Source organism: Clarias gariepinus, chromosome 4 (genome assembly GCF_024256425.1).
Source record: "Clarias gariepinus isolate MV-2021 ecotype Netherlands chromosome 4, CGAR_prim_01v2, whole genome shotgun sequence".
In the NCBI taxonomy this organism is placed as follows: domain Eukaryota; kingdom Metazoa; phylum Chordata; class Actinopteri; order Siluriformes; family Clariidae; genus Clarias; species Clarias gariepinus.
The window spans coordinates 18,234,481-18,251,719 of NC_071103.1; the positions used below are offsets into that span (position 1 = coordinate 18,234,481).

At 39.9% G+C, this 17,239-nt stretch overlaps 1 protein-coding gene across 1 annotated transcript in view; it reads left to right on the forward strand.

Annotated features, from left to right (window-relative positions):
- Positions 1-17,239, forward strand: part of ldlrad4b (low density lipoprotein receptor class A domain containing 4b) — an 86,044-nt gene that overhangs the window by 41,859 nt on the left and 26,946 nt on the right. Inside the window, exon 3 of the mRNA XM_053495182.1 lies at positions 11,160-11,300. Within this exon, the coding sequence (XP_053351157.1) occupies positions 11,160-11,300 (141 nt within the window). The remainder of the gene's footprint in view (positions 1-11,159; positions 11,301-17,239) is intronic.

Consider the following 17,239-nt stretch of genomic DNA (forward strand, 5'->3'; position numbering starts at 1 on the left):
ACACAGTTACCCTTCCCCCACTCTTTTTACACACGCACGCACACAAACACACACACACACAACGGAAACACTGGAAAAATAACCAAGAAATCTCTCAAATGACACTCGATCAAGCGACACACTAACGGAATCACTGCTGTAAAGTAAAAACAAACAAATTAACCTGCACTTTACCTTTGAAAAGAATCGCGACAGAGCAGTGTTTCTGTGTAGAGCAGAAAGAAAAAGTGTGTGTCTGTGAAGGCGAAAGTAGGAGGGGACTGTGTCTGTGTGTGGGTGTCCAATGATTCACGTGCACACAGACACAAAGAGCAGGCTAAGTCTTAAGCAGAGAAAGAAAATGGATTTTAACCTCTCTAATAAGACTTGCTTTTGCTTTACACACGCGCTGTACACACATGCATACAGACACAAAATAAAATGTGTTTTACACCCACACATGGTCACAGTGTTATAGTAAACAGTACACATAATTATACCAGTAAGAGACGCACACTGAGACCCAGCAGGGAAGATGATTACCCACAAATTTTGCAGCACAAGAGAGAGAAAAAAAACATTGGCCGAGTTGTGATCACCTGACGCTTGGCGTCAAAACAAGAAGCGCATGTGTGATACATGATACTCGGTACTCGTAAACCAAGACTTGTTCGTTTTCCAAATCAAAATTTATTAAAAATATTTGCTTGTCTTGCGGAACACTCGCAACCCCGCGTTACTCGCAATCCGAGGTTTCACTCTATAAGATTTAATCGTAAGACTAAAAATTCTAAAAAAAAAAAAAATTTTTTTTGCCACTTAAAATATTAGTAATATTAGTATTAGTAATATTTAATTTATTTATTTTTTAATTTTTTTATCACTGAGGCTTTGTACATACCAGCCCAGAAGCATGTCTGCTTTTCTCTGGTTTATGATTGTTAACTTTTAGTTGCAAGGTTAATAGGTACAAGGAATGGAAATCGCATGTGTGTGCTGTTAAGATTCTGACAGAAGGAGACACTAATGAAGGACTGGTCTGCAGAATATGTGACTAAATGCTAAAGATGACATCTGCTGTCTTATTACACCTCAAGCCTGTGTTCCACAGCCAGACTCAACAGATTTAGAGTCAGATGATATTCTCAGTCTGAACCAGATCTGGTCAGAATTTTTTTTTTGTAATAAATTGAGGGGATTGTTTTATTTGGATCAGTCCCCTGTCGATTACAGAGGTATGAATGTGCTAAAATGAAAGGTCTGGCCAGTAATCAACATTAGTGTTGGTATTTTTGTTACATTAAATAACAAATGAACAGCGATGTTAAAAATTACAATACTGTATATACATAGTGAACACTTCATTAGGAACTCTTTATAAAAAAAACTGCTCTGTTCTGCCTTTGTACTCGGGAGCCTAGTTGTTTTTGACATTAATTCAAGATGTTGTTGGAAACAATCCAAAGAGATGCAGCTCCGTGTTGACATGATTGCATCACACAATTCCTGCAGATTTTTCAGGTGCACATTTGCTGCAAATCAATTCCCACCCAATGCCCAAACCCCAGCCACTTGATGCAGTGCCAGTCCCAAGCCCAGATAAAATAGGAGGGTTGCGTCAGAAGGAGCTTCTGACGTAAAACCTGTGCCAAGTTGTGTGCAGATTGTTTGGTGCGGTGTGGTGACCCCTCGATAGGAGCACTCGAAAGTCCAACAACAACTTTCACGCTGCAAATCTCTGATTGTACCACGCCCCAAAGCAGTTCTACTAAATTAAGATCCAGTGACTGGGAATACCACTGAAGAACACTGAACTCCTTGTCATATTCATGAATCAGTTTGAGATGAAGATGCCCTTCCTGACGCAACCCTCCCATTTTACCCGGGCTTGGGACTGGCACTGCAACCAGTGGCTGGGGTTTGGGCACTGGCTGGGCAGGCGAAACACGTACCACTGAGCCACCAGGGCCCTAGAGATTCGATTAATGATTGGTTGTCATAAATGAGCTCAAAGTGTGCCAAGAAAACATTCTCTACATTATTACACTGCCTCCATTAGCCTGGACTCTTGACACAATGATACTGTTTGTGCCAAATAATGTTCTTACTATCTGTGTACTTGTGAAGAATTCAAGTTCTATCAGACCAGGCTATGTCTTTATTTGTCCAGTTTTGGTGAGCCTGTGGCCACTGCAGCCTCAGTTTCCTGTTCTTAGCTGACAGAAGTGGAACCTGACGTGGTGTTCTGTTGTTGTAGCACATTTGACGTACATTTTGAGATGCTTTTCTGCTCATCACAGTCGTACAGAGTGGTAACAGTAGCGTTTATGTCAACTTAAACTCGTCAGGCCATTCACCATTGATCCTCTAACCTCAACAAGGATGTTTCTGTTCACACAACTGTTGCTCACTTGGATGTTTTAGGATGTTGCGCCATCCTTTGGAGAAATCTCCAGAGATTGTTTCCAGCTGGTTATACAAATTCTTAAACCAGTCCATTTGGCTCCAGCAATCCAAATGAGAGAAATTTTTCCCCCTATTCTGATGGTTGATGTAAACAATACCTGAAGCTGCTGTCCCATAACTGCATGTGCATTGCACTGCTTCCACATTGTTAACTTCATTAGGACTTAAATAGTTGCACAAATGAGTAGGTGTACAGAGGTTTCTAGTAAAGTGCTTAGTGAGATTAATTAAGCAAATAAAAATTATTAGGTTTGAATACTTTTTTTAAAAAATGATTAAAGATTTATTTACTTGGCATACGCAAGTAATCATTGTTCATAGATCTAGATGTCAGAGATGTCTTATATATCATCAATATTCAATATGACACATGGGGATTTTTATTTTTAAATGCAACAAAACATTCTGAGCTGCTGTGAGTCTCCTGGAAAGCCAGCAATAATAGTTCACAGTAATTCACGTCAGAACTGATGGTCTGGGACTGAGGCAGGATTTTACACAAACATACTCATGATGTGCATCAGATACTGTACATCATCAAACTTGAGCTTTATGCATGTCAAAAGGCTTCGTTCAAAAGTGTGTGGAGAGAGAGAGCTGCTTGATTCTTGATGAAACAGGAATTGAACATTCTTTGTGGTAGAATTGAAATCCTATAATTGCATTCTGAACTACTGATTTATCAGCCCATTTGTACTACAATAACCAAACTAAACTGCTATTTAGTATAAAACTTTAATTATATTAGGGTACCAAGAGCATAGTTTGTCTTCCCGAAGATAAAAGGAAACCATCAATATTAATGGTGGGTTAAATAATTAGTCGCTGTTGCTGTTCTTCTGCCGATAGCAACTCATAGCCACTTGTGGGTGAAAATCGCTCTTGATAAATGTTCTGCAAGCAGCCTGCGTCCCTGCAAGTTCTTTCCGAGACACCGCGTGCAACCATGACCCGCTTGCCCCATTTATTCATTATTTATTCAATAGATTTAGACAGTAGAATAGATCTTTGTTGACGATTTTTTTCCTACTTTTTCTGATCTAGACTTGCTGAGTTGCTGTGTTTTAGGGGCATATGAGAGGTTCTGTTATAAATAATATTGCACATGGAAAACCTTTTATTTCTCTTGTTTTGTGTGTGTGAGATAGAGAGAGAGTGAGGTATGTAATGTACAGTACATGGTTAAACTGGGCAAAAACTGTTTGATCATGAGTTCTCCCACTCTCCCTCAAGATTCAAGGGTTTTAATGGCATGATAAATATGGACAGGTGTATTATAAATGTGGTGGTAAATGCAGAAATAGATAGAAACAAATATACACAGAACAGCCATAGCATTACAATACAAAACATTAAGCCAAGTATCGTGTACCGGATTTGGGGAGTGTAATGGGTGTTGTGGTTTCTTTCTATTATGGCCAGCATTGACTTTTACTTTTTTGCCATTTTGTGCTACCTTGGCTTTTTTTGTGGGAATGGATAAGCCTTGGTTGTCCATGATCCTGTCACCAGTTTACTGGTATACAGTTGATGATCAGTTTTAATGTTTTGTGATATTAATGTCATGGTTGTTCAGTGTACATGCAGTACAGTCAACTGCTTTTTCTTTTTTCCTCTCTATGCCATCTCTCTCTTTCTATTTTTTAATTATCATTATTAGTTTAACTTTCTTTTTTTATGCACTATATAACTGCATTTTCTTTTTTTGTTTGTTTTCTGTTTGTCTGGATTTTTTTCTTTTTTTTCTTGAGTCTATAATATACAGTTTTTATGATCTGTGATATTTGACCAGCCCATTAAAGGGCTTTTAAAATTCAATGTTCTCTCTCTGTCTTCTTCTTCCTCTTCCCCCCCCCCCCCCCCCACTATATTGGGGAAAGTAAAGCAATTTGCTTACCTTTAGTATGTGGATCTGTGTCTGTTTTAGCTAGCATAGTCATGTCAACTGGCTAATGCTAGTCCATCTCAAACTTTGTTATATTGGATGAGTCAGTTGATCAATGACATCAATAATGTAGATGACAAAAACAGCACATGATTGTCCTTACAAACCCCTGAGCTGTCATGCGCCGCACTCCATCCAAGTTAAAAGTTCCTTAATGCACCAATGGGATCTGTAATGTTTAGATTTACTATTTAGTGTGTTCACTATGTGGTTTATTCTTAAATGTGCATCGCTTTGTGTTCCAGCTGTCAGTTTGACCTGGGGGCGTAAAGAATGATGCCGGTTATTTCATTGCTTCCTTTAACCTTTCTTTCCTAGTGAGAAAGGTGGAATCTCACACACAGCAGCTATAAAATCTCACTGTTCTTATTTTTATAAAAGAAATAAACACTTTGCGTGCTGGACCACGTGGACACTGCATTCTCTTATCTGCTGTGTTTGGATAAGCAATACGTTATATTGGGCATAACAAAATGGTCAAGCCTCGATGCTGGTTGAGTGTGTTTACAGTAGTCTCTTCAGTAGTTATCTCCTAGAGAATCCCTGTAACATTCCGTTCCTGCAGCCTTCAAACAAAAAGCCGCTCCCTTTCGGATTAGCCGTTCTGTAACAGCAGTATTGTGATCTGACTATCGTCGCTGAGAGCCTTGTCATACCGACACGAGCCGCCTTTTGATCCAGCAACAATGAAATACAACACTGAAGATAGTCGACAAAACAAATCTTGCACTTAATGATATTTGCATTGGTAATATTTGCTTTTATCTTAGGATTTACTTATGGTATTTGAGTATAATAAATGGTTTCATGTTGTTCCCATTGAGCTAAATAGATAAAGTTCATTACCTCAAAAGAGCCCAGACCTGTTACAGCTTTATGGGGTATTATAGTGAATATAATGCAAACATGTAACATGGCATTTCCCACCAGAAACAGCCCTATATGACCTATTCAATTCAGTTCAGTTTTATTCCGAGTATATTGCGCAGTTATTGTCACAGTTATTTAACTGCTTTACAGAATTAAAACAATCAGGGAAATGAGTTTGAAATGTGTATAAATCAGAATGATCAGATTGTCCCTGATGAGCAAGCTGAGGGAGATGGTGGCAAGGAAAAACTCCCTGAGATGGCAATAAGAAGAAGCCTTAAGACTCTCAATATCATAGCGTATTTTATTACTAATTGTTTTATGGTTTTTGTTTTTTAATGGAAATGGAATCATGAGATTTTTCAGACTGTTGACTCAGCTCAGGAGGGCAAAGAAGGTGGATGAAATGAGATAAAGTTAATGGAAAGAAATGGATCAGAACAAGGAAATGTAAAGGCCGGGTGAAGTATGCGAGTGAGCAGAAGAGCAAACAGGTGGGGAAAAGCGCTGGTGTATCAGCAGTCACACAGACAGACTGAAAGACAAACAGACAAGCAGACAAACATTGCCTAAGGGTATGGTCATGCTGCTTTGCTCTGTAAATAGCACCTCTGTCTGTTTCCTCCCTCTGTCTAGACGAGTGAAGAACAAGTTGTTTTGTTGCGAGGGGGGAGAAAATGGCCATGCCATTAGGAGCACGTGTACAGAGCTGAGGTTACGCAGATTAGCAACGATTTTCTGGTGAACATTTTAAAAAGTGGACGCTGTGATTTATCTGTGAAGGGGTCGGACGAGTTGTACATGTACCTATTATAGGATCCGTAAACTGCATCAGCCACACAGGAAGTGTTTATCTAGGCTAGTTTTACATTTTTCATGGACCATTTTAAATGCACTGTGATTAATATTAATGTCTCATAAGAACGAGACAGAGGGTAAATATGGATGCCTTACAGGTCATTGTGTGCTGATGTCGCTCTTAAACAATATTTGGACAAGCATTATTTCAGGTCTGCTTGGTACACAGAGTTGCCATGATCCAAGGTTTAGCTGTAGTATTTATTATTTTTGACCTGTTGCTATGGCAATACAGGAGACACCTGAAAGCTACACAGCTCGTTTTTTTTTTTTTTTTGTCTTCTTTTTTTTTTTTTTTTTTTTTTAGCTAAATCAGTGTTTAGACCAAACAGGAATAAAGTCCGGCCAGCAGATTAGACACTGAAAGGAAAAAGGATGTGGACATGAAAGAGGCTCATGCTTCTGGTGCTTGTGTGTGTGTGCGCGCCTGTGTTCACTTTGTCACAGCTGTATTAAAGTAAGCTTGTTCACCGAACTGGCTGTTTATAAATACAAACATTTCAGCCAGTATGATTTATCATCCATGTTAGCACAAAAGCATCCTGTCCAACTCATTTTTTGCGTTGTCTGCCTGCAAAGCATAGGCGACACATGGGGATCTGCTCTCTCGCGTCGGCCGGCACCAGCGTTAGGTTTTTCTGCAACTCTTTCTCAACCAGTCATAAGAATTTGACCGAACATGCACAGTACCTTAAGCAGAACTAGCTGTTCAATGTTGTTTAAAATTTCATTTAAAATTGTATATTATAGTCAGCACTGTGGCTTAGTGGTTAGCACTGTCGCCATACATCTCCAGGCTCAGGGTTCGATTCCCGTATCTGTGTGCATGGAGCTTTCATGTTCTCCCTGTGCCTCTGAGTACTCTGGTTTCCTCCCACAGTCCAAAGACATGTGTGTGTGTGTGTCCGTCATGCGATCGAGTGGCACCCTGTCCAGGATGTACCATGCCTCGCCTACCCTGGAATAGGCTCCGGACCCACCGCGACTCTGTGTATAGGATAAAAGCGGTATAGAAGATGAGTTACTGAGTAATTGTATTTAATTTTTTCATTTGTTAAATCCAATAGAGCTACGAAATTAATTACATAAAAATCAAAGTCAAGATATGGACCAGTGCAATTATCTAATTGCAAAAAGCTTCACTTCATATCATAGTCAGGAGTTTATCTGGGGCTTGTCAATAATTTAAGTATTTTTCTTTTTAAATAACTGGTGATAATTAAAAATTTGCAAAAAATCATCTTTATACTATAATTTTTTTCCATATTATTTGCTGAATATTTGGTTAATACCAAATAGTATATTTAGTAGTTACATATTGTAGTTTAAATCGCAATTGCAATATGCATTTTTTTTTTTTTTGTAATAAATTTATGCAGCCGTTCTGTACAATATATTGTAACAGTCAGATAATAGAAATAACTTTACAAGGTGGCGCTTCTTTTTTGTTATGGTAGACAACAGATCTACAGCTGAATGTGTGCTTATAGGAGAAAGTTCTGCTATTGTCCCGCTCTGATTAGCTAGCTCTCTGAACTTATTTTCCTCAGAAGCAAGCAGTGCAGCATACGATCTGCACTTCATGTATAACCAGTAAATTGTGTGTCATGGACAACTGGCTTGTACAGTCGACGTTTAACACTGTCGAAATTAAGTTACAATGTGCAATTTCCTATCCATTTTTATTTGTCTCACTATGCTAACATGCTATCATTAAGCTAATGCTAAGTAGTTTTATGGTAAGTTTGATTTTTGTCTGATATCTTACACCAGCAAACTTCTCTAAAGATGTTACTCGTGGGAAATTTATTGGTATTATTATTTAGTGTGTTTTTTTTTTTTACACTTGTAATTTTCTTCACAGGTCAATAGGTTACCACATTGCAGTTGCAGTTTAGCATGAATTGAAGAAGGGCAACAAAAACCATAAAACCTGAATCTAGTTACTTGGCTGTCATAAGAAAACCAACAAACTCCTGAATTCAGTATACCAGCAAACGATACAGCCTAAAGGAATGGGGGGAAAACAAACAAACTGAAAAGATTTCAGATGTATTACAACATGAAGACGTGTTAAGGCAAGGGACAGAAAGTTTCACAGAGAACGTGTTGTAATAGATAAATGACTAATTCTTTTAGATGATTTAAAAACTTTCTCTACATCTTTTTTTTTCTCTTACATCAGTTTGTTTCTTTAACTTTAGACTAAGTAAAAATGCTAAAGGAAGATGGAGTCACAGACAAAGACATTCAGTAGGCAGGCGACACATGTCTTCCTTGGAAGCCTCATATGTTTTTTTATGGTAAAATTCTCTTTCTCTCTTTGCCTTCTAGGATTTTCTTGTTTGTAATATTAGCTGCTCTGTCTACAGCATGAGAGTCCAGGTTACAGCTAGTAGACCACTACTGCACAGTGTCCTGCGGTCTGTCTCTGCACATGGACAGTAGCTAAGGTTAACTCAGCAGGTTGGCTCCAGTGTTTTTAATCCTCTTGGATGGCCGAGTCTGATCATAGACTTGATCATATTGGGTTGGATTGACATTTAATTTCTCGGTCACATTTAATTTATTCGAGATTAGGTCACCATCCAATGCAGTATCACGATACCTAGGTGCCCATTTGATGTATATTGCAATTCTGTAAAAGATTTTATAAATATCCTGATTTGATATTACATTTTTCCAGATTTTTGTTACAATTTCTTGAAATTTTTCCTTGAACTTTTCTTCTTCCTTGAACTTTTTAAAAAATGTTGTCATATCTCGAAAGATTTATACTTTAGCTTTATTCACCAGCTCCACAACACAACTGAATGTAAGTAATTAAATGTAGCCCATTTGTGATATAATTACTATTTTATATAATTTAATTATATTTTATTATAATTGTACTTGGCAAAAAATGTATTCCTACCACGCTGGATGCTCGTGTAAGAATACTTTAGAGTGTACTTCCTGCAGAATTATAAAGAAACAATGCCGTTAAACCTCAAATGGCTTGCACATTCTAATGTACGCCCGCGCGGCTTTTAACGTGCGTTTTGAGACTAATTAGCACACGTGGTGTTTAGAGACTGGTGTAAGCGTGTATAATTAATGGGTTTGAGACTAATTCACTGACAGGGTTTTGAGAGCTTCTAAGGATTTTTAACGCGTGCAACTTTTTATTTAACGCCATAAAATGCCTTTCTGTTGGACCTTTCAGTCCAAGGCCGATCGGTCAGGGCTGATGAAGTCGAAAAACAGCCCATTCCTGTCACAGGCTAATCGATTAGAGCATCTCTGTTATAAATGTAATAAATCATTTAAAAAACATTTTGGAATTCAATGAATCAGCACACAAATGAATCTGGATTCATAACTGAATCAATTTGTTACCCTAATCTCTATAATTTACATTTACTCATATGATGAAATCTTACTTAAGGAATTGAGTGTAATCTCAGGAGATATTCAAATTATTATTTTAACAATTTAGCCACAAAACATGTATGATGAGCTCGATACATAGCTAACTGTTTGTAGTAATTCCAAGCGTTTGGTGCTTTGGTGTTTTTTTTTTTTGGTTTGTTTGTTTGTTTTTATTGGTGATTTTCTCCTGCTATATAAATCACTGAGAACAACGCAAATGAAACTGAAATCACACTCCCTGTGTGTACAAGTGACACGTTTAATTTTCCTGTTAACTGTTTACTCTTTGTTGCTACTGTACATGCATTTCTAACACGAGCAAACACAAGCCTAGACTAATCATTCTTATCTCTCTCAGACACTCTTATCTCAAATGACTCACAAAAGAGCTTTGTTGTTTACTCGGTGGCGGGGTTAGGGTTAGGTGGAACCTCCCCTCATGCTGGTGCAGACTGACCCACAGTCCCAAGCTGTGTGATTCGCTACGAGAAGTTGTTTAAACAACCGTTCAGAATGATCACGCTTCCTGTGATTTAGGTGTCAAGTCCAGCTGAGCTGTTTTTGAGGCTCAAGCCTTGATGTACAGCATTGTGTGGAATCTGACTAGTAGGGCAGAGCTGGTCAAGGTTTTAAATCTAATGCTGACAGCAACATAGAGCCCAGAGGGAATGGTGCAACGGAGTGACGTGTAACTGAAGACGAGTCCGTCTGCAGCCATAAGAACCTACGGGCACGTTCAGGAAGTTGCAATAGTCAAGTCTCAAGGTGATGAAGGACTGTATAGACATCCTTTTCATGTATTTGTCCGTTTAAAAAAAATAAAAATCGTTCTCTTGATCTGCATCTATATCAAACTTTGGTGTACAAATACATTCAGGAGCTCTAGACATACACGCTCTGCTGTTACCTATTGGCTTTTTATAACTCCTGGGTGTTTTACTGTACTAACACACCCATGTTGACTCAGATAGGCCTGGTCATTAGCTGATTAGTCGGATGCAATGTGTTCGAGCTGAAAAACAAGCTCTACTCAGGGACCAGGGCTATGAGCCAATTATAATATAGGTTAACCGAGCTAGGGGTGGAGTAAAGATTAAACGGGGTCATGGAAGCGTTTTAAGATCACGTATCATTTATAATTATAGATCCTTGCATCATTTTATGACGTGGTTTTAAATAAAAACTCAAACTAAAGCAGGTAAGTTTTGTCACTAAAAAAATAAGTCTCTAATAAAAGAAGAAAACTCTTTAACTTAATAAAACTCTAAACGTTATAGAAATAGCCGCAATTCCATGCAATAAGGCATAAGTACTACTAATCAATACCACTTTTTTTTATGTATTGAATATTTCTTAATCAGTTTAAAACGTTCATGAAAGAATTGTGAGTGCTTATGATGAAAAGCCTGTACAGCGTTTCTAGTAGAATGTTTAATGTCTGGATTTTCCTTGTCTAGGATTTACATTTGAAATGGTGGCCTTCCTGCATGCAGAACAAACCCAGTTCTAGCCAACCACTATTGACATTAAAAGGCAGCATATTATTGGCTCTCGGCAGTACTTTTTACTATGTGTTTACTGGTATCATTTTCGGTTTTAACCTAAACCTCTCTTCCTTTTTCTTGCACAGAGTGCAAGTTCCTGTGCACCAATGGTCGCTGCCTGGACCTTAGCTCGCTGGTGTGTGATCAGCTCAACCACTGCGGAGACAACAGTGATGAAGAGAACTGCCCCGTTTCCACCCAGCACCCTTCTCCCGCCCTGTTCTACTGTGAGTGCCTGCTGGTTCTACTTTACTTGAGTGGGAATCATGTGACTCCTCCATGCCTCTGCTAGTTATTAGCCTTCAGGATATTATGACTAGCCTGTAGATCAAGTCCTCTAGCCGACTGCTGTGGATGTCCAGACCTTCAGCAGAGCCGGGGTCGGAGCAGTAGCACGTATAACTTTATAATAGCACTATAAAAAAGTCAGGGAGGAGGGGGAATACTTATGCAAGGCAGTGTACATCCAGCGTACATTCTTTAGCGTATTAATATTTTACAATTATTCATATATAACTATATATTATAATTATATCGTTTTACACACGCTCTATATCTCCACCACTAAGACAATTATGGGTGCAACTTTTTTTGTCTTACAGTGTGTATGAACATGTGAAGTCAAACCGGGACTTATAATTGTTCGGAGGCACAGAACACCGTTATGAGGTGTATTTCACTATATAGTCCCCTGCCTCACTAATACACTTATTCCAGTGTTTCACTTGTGCTTGCACACCATCAAGTACGCTGAGCCATGACTGTACTGCTTGACATCGGGACACTGGCCTCCCAGGAATTTAATGGCGCGAACATGTGGAAATGGCTTGGAGCGAGGTCAGGACTTTTCCCACAGACCGATCTCTTCCTCAAATTGGTGGCAAGTCATCCATGTTGATTTTCAAGGATGTAAGTCGATTTTTTAAGGATCAGACATTCCCCTCACTGAATGTTCACGTGGACTAAAATGGGCTCCAAGCCACCAGGATCATTATTTACAGTCGTATGGGCTTCTTTGAAATGTTTGCACTATTTAAATGTTTTACTAGGGCTAGAGTCTCATCACCAGACTGTGCTCGAGATCTTCTGTAAATGTCAATCGGTTTAACTCCTTCATTCACAATGAATTTTGCCAGAAGTGCCGGTTTGACTTGAACGCCCTTGTGCATGTGTGCATAAGTGATTGCATGATTAGACGTGTAGCTTAGCTTTATACTTATCTGTGTAAGTTCTGTATGAAGCTGAGTTGGAGGTTGAATGTTACAACTGTACTTGAAGGATTATTAGCGTTGGCAGAAGTAAATTTGATGTCTTTGTTTTCCTGCCATGGCAACCATAAATTCAGGCCAAATTTATCACAGTGTGATGGTGAAAAAAAACAACAACAACAAAAAAACGTAAATTACCCTCACTATCGTACTTTAACACTGATATTAACCTGATTCATTTTAGTTACATGTTTGGTGTTAGACTTGAATTTATTTGAGCAGATCTGGTCCTCTGTACACCGCCATGCTGTGTGTTATGATGAATCTCGGTGTTCAGAAGAGACTCTACCTTCTTCTTAAGTGCGGAGATGAAAAAGACAGAGTGCATTTTTGAAGCTCAGCTACATGAGTGCACTGCCTGAAGGACAGCAGGCAGCAGCAGTGGCAGACAGCCAGTTCACTTTGATGTGCACTAGCCCTTTGTTACCCCCCGGTGTAAGGACACCAAGAGAATAGGAAGTAGAGTGGAGAAGAAAAAAAAAAAGAAACGGCACACCTATTTAGCCACTAGAGGGGTGCGCCACAAAGTAAGCACGGATATGTTCAGAGATCCTGCGAAGAGAGCTGGTTTCACAAAACGTTTGTCGTTATGAAGACAGGTACTAATTAACCAAGTCAGAGGCTGCGCTTTAATTTTTTTATGCGGCGGAGAATATTCTCCTGCTGCAAAATTGAGCCGAGACCCCGTTAGAAAGATGAATGCAAATGTCAGGGAAAAAAATGTTTAACCGATGAGAAAATGGGCTAATTGTCTGACATGCCTTTTTTTACAGGGAAAATTACAGAGATTAAAGTCTACACAGATGAGTTTGTGTATTAGCCTGCATCTAGTGGAGGAGTTAATGTCAGATATATAATTGCAGTGATTCGAAAAGGAATGTAACTAAAGATATGTGGACAAATCTATGATGCGTAGAGCTTCAGGTAAATATTTAACACGGGGAAAAAAAACAGAGCAGATGAAATCATGGAGTGTGTGCGCACTATCGTCTGACTGCAGCAGGTGTAGGGAAAATAGAATAGATAAAGCAGAAAGATGTTTAAGCAAATGTCATGACACGGTACCACTGATTTTATTTGGATGAGAAATACATTTTATGCTTAATTGATCCGGAATTTAAAGTCATTAAGTTGTTTTACTGATGTAACCAAGTAATATAGAAAGCGAAAAATCGTCACATCTTCATTAGTTTTTTGGTAAATATACGGCATGATACGGAATTTCATTTTTGTCTTGAACTTGAATTAAATTGTAATGTTGGCTCACACTCATTTGCTCCTCGTGTTATCCACTGCCTAATCGTTTTTCCAGTTTCAGTCTCAGCCCGTTCTTGAATTTTGATGTTGACTCAGATTTGTCCATCTCATGACATCATGATGAATCCGATGAATTCTAGGTGCAGTGACCTAGTCAGATTACCCACAAAGGGTGTCTCACCATTGATTTATGCATTGTTTTGCCAAAAGAATATTATTTCTTCATGATCTCATATTGAGCCTGAAAGTTTTAAGGCGTTTACTATGTAGACTGCTGAGTTTAATTACTGGACATGTGGCTAAAACCCATGCTGTGATTCCCACTCCCTCCTGTCTGAGCTCAAGTCAAATTTACATATCTTCTGTAAGTGTGGATGAAGTGTGCTGCACTGCATCATGACTGTATGTATGGCTACTAAAAGGTTAATGAGCCTGAACGTTCTTTTCTGATCAAACGGCGGGGCTGTCTACAGCTGCTTCGCGTATTATCTGGTGTGACTCTCCAGGCAATGAAGCGTAAAGCGAGTGTGTTCAAGTGTCTTGAGTTGAAAGGAGTGCTAGGACATGGCCATGAGCCTCCCCTGGGCTACAGTCAGCCATGGCTTTAAACACTCAGGACCCCAGCTCTAGAGGGCCACCACGGGTAAAGGGACCTTTTTCACCTCCGCGTGTCCAGACAGGGTTGTTTCGGTGTAGGGCTTCTCTTTAGGGGACTTTGGAGGACCTTAGGGGCTTTAGAGGGGGAACTGATGGAGGACTCAGTGATTGTGCCCCCTCCATGCTCCATGCTGAGCTACAGGCTAGTGGGCATTCATATGCAGATATGGGCTTCTGTTGTTCTATCTTGCACTGCTTTCACATCACTCCCTTTGTCTGTGTGATTTAAGGGATTATTTTAAGTAGACTGTCCAAGTGGCATTGAATAAACATGACAGCATTTTTTTCCTTGCAAGCAGGAGCTGAGAAGCTGATCCCAGGTCAGTGTTAAAAAGCCACGTCATTCTTTGCTGGAGAAATCTTTAGAACCTTGTTCCTCAGAAGGGGCCTGAGAGTGGCACACTTTGAAGCATGTTTTAATGGCTCTCCAGGGTGGTACTGAATAAAAGCAAAGGACCTTGTTCATCTAGATCTGGCCAGCTAGTTAAAACCAATGGCAGCTGGACACACTTAGAGCGCAGTACCAGCAACATTGCTCCAGTGTCTTCTCTAATGTCTTTTGACAAGACTGAGCAGACCACCTTCCTACTTCTCCACTGTTTCTCTCAGACACTGTGGCAGTTTTCTACAAATTGCTCTCTACTTATGTACTTTCATATCCCTTGTGAAATTTGTGTCCGTTTCATGCAAGGGCTGTCCACAGTAGGCTAAACAAAGAGTGAGAAATAAAAGAACTTTAAGTGGATGCCTACAAAGCTGCTGTGCTAGACTATTCTTTCTAAACCGGAGTATGGCAGCTGTTTTCCAACATTTCTAACTGCTCACTAACTCCATTCATTGTCCCATTGTGCTTGAAAAGCACCACCACTGTGCTGCTGCCAAAGAAAACTTAAAGATGACTACCAACCGCTGGCACTCACTTTTGTGGCGATACATTATTTGAATGGCACGCATCAATGGAACCATGGCTGATACTTTCGACCTCTTGCCCAAGAGGATCAGTGTGCAGTGGAGACTCTCTTATACTCTTCATACTGCCCTTCAATTTATGGGTGAAATTGCATTACAATTATTCCCAGTAAGCTGGTCAATAAAGCCAGAGAACCGGGCGTATGCAGTTTCATCTTTAAGTTGATTCCAGGTTTCCTAACAGCAAGGACACAAGTGATGAGAAATAACACCTCACTCTTGATCCTAATACACTATCTATGTCTTGACCCATGACTGTACACTGCTGCACAGTCTTCAGTTCCATATGTACTGCAAAATAACACAAACATCAAATTATTTAAGTGCCAATTACAGTACGTATAGCAGAAAAAGCAACTTAGCCATAAATGGTTGTCTTTATTATCCCAGATGTAATATTGCCAAATCGAAATCTTATTCTTCAAGTTTCCCCATGCGTGTCCCCAAACAAAATCTGTGCTTTGTGTTTACCCACTGTCTCAAACTGCTAGACCCTACAAAAGATAATTGGGGGCTCTCTGCTGAACTATGATTACTCCTACTACAAATGATCACCATGAATGTGTGGCACCAGTGTCGTGACCCCTCTCATGCCATCTGGCAGGATGTACTGGAAGGTTTATGTTACCACCAGCAGACTAGGCAACTGTTTTTCCTAATACAAACTGCTGTCTCTCAAACCTACCTGGCCTAACCTAGATCTCTCCCAACACCCACATGGTGTAACCCAGACATTTCCAACACTCATCAGGTCTAAACAAAAATCAGGACCCTCGCCAACACCCGCACGGGCTAAGCAGGACCCTCGCCAACACCCGCACGGGCTAAGCAGGCCCCTCGCCAACACCCGCACGGGCTAAGCAGGCCCCTCGCCAACACCCGCACGGGCTAAGCAGGACCCTCGCCAACACCCGCACGGGCTAAGCAGGCCCCTCGCCAACACCCGCACGGGCTAAGCAGGCCCCTCGCCAACACCCGCACGGGCTAAGCAGGCCCCTCGCCAACACCTGCCCAGCATCCACCTGGACCTATGATTTTATCCAAAGTTAACAATTTTTAAAGTGTATCTAATGTACATGGGTGAGGAATAGTACATTTTTTTTTTTAAATCCCATACTTAATAGCTAAAACTTCAATCCAGATGCACCTTTATTCAGTCTAAAGCATATTATTCAGTATAAACTGTGAATTATTGGGAACAACACCATTATGCTTCTTCACACTTTTCCCTTACTGTTCCAGGTGTAAAAATCCACCTCAGGCACACAGTACATGATTTGTTTTCTAATACTTCATTATAAGTGCACCTAGGTGGTCCATAGAAGCATGAATCTCATTTGCAATTTTTGCAAATCTTTATTTTTTCCGTTCTCTCACCCATCTCAATCCCTCAATTCTCCACAGTTTATAACCAGGTTGACCTATGGTCAGAGATCACACAGGTCATGTTCCGTGTCTTTGATTGAGTCTCGTTTTGAGTGAAGAGCACCGGCTTCACTTTGTTTGAGTTTGGGATTTCCATGCGTAATCCTCATCATCTTGCACTAATCTGAGGCCACTGTATTCTCATGCTAACATTCTCATTGCCAAACCGACGTCACCTTCTCTCTATGCAGTAGCATTACTCTATAAGAGGCAAAGTCAGGCACAGAGGCATTGAAGCTGCCCGAGAGAGAAGAAGAGGTGGCTGATGGAGTTGTTTTGCTCCCTGAAATTCCGGACTGGGAAGACAAGCAGCTGAATGCAAGTGAAAATGTCTTTGAGGGCCTTTTTATGTGACTTGTGAAAAATGAGGCTTGAATGAGTCGCTTGTTTTGTCACTTTTCATGTACTTTATGTGTTTTAGAGACGTTTTTGAAGCACATTCTTGTGATCTCCTTGATTCTCTTTACTGGCCATTGTCCCTTTGATGTTCAGGAGAAGAAAGTAAAAGTAATTCAGCTTTTCGAAGATGGCTGATGACTTGGAAGTTGTGGTGGCTTATTGAGGGCTTTTCAGGCTTGAACATTACTCGT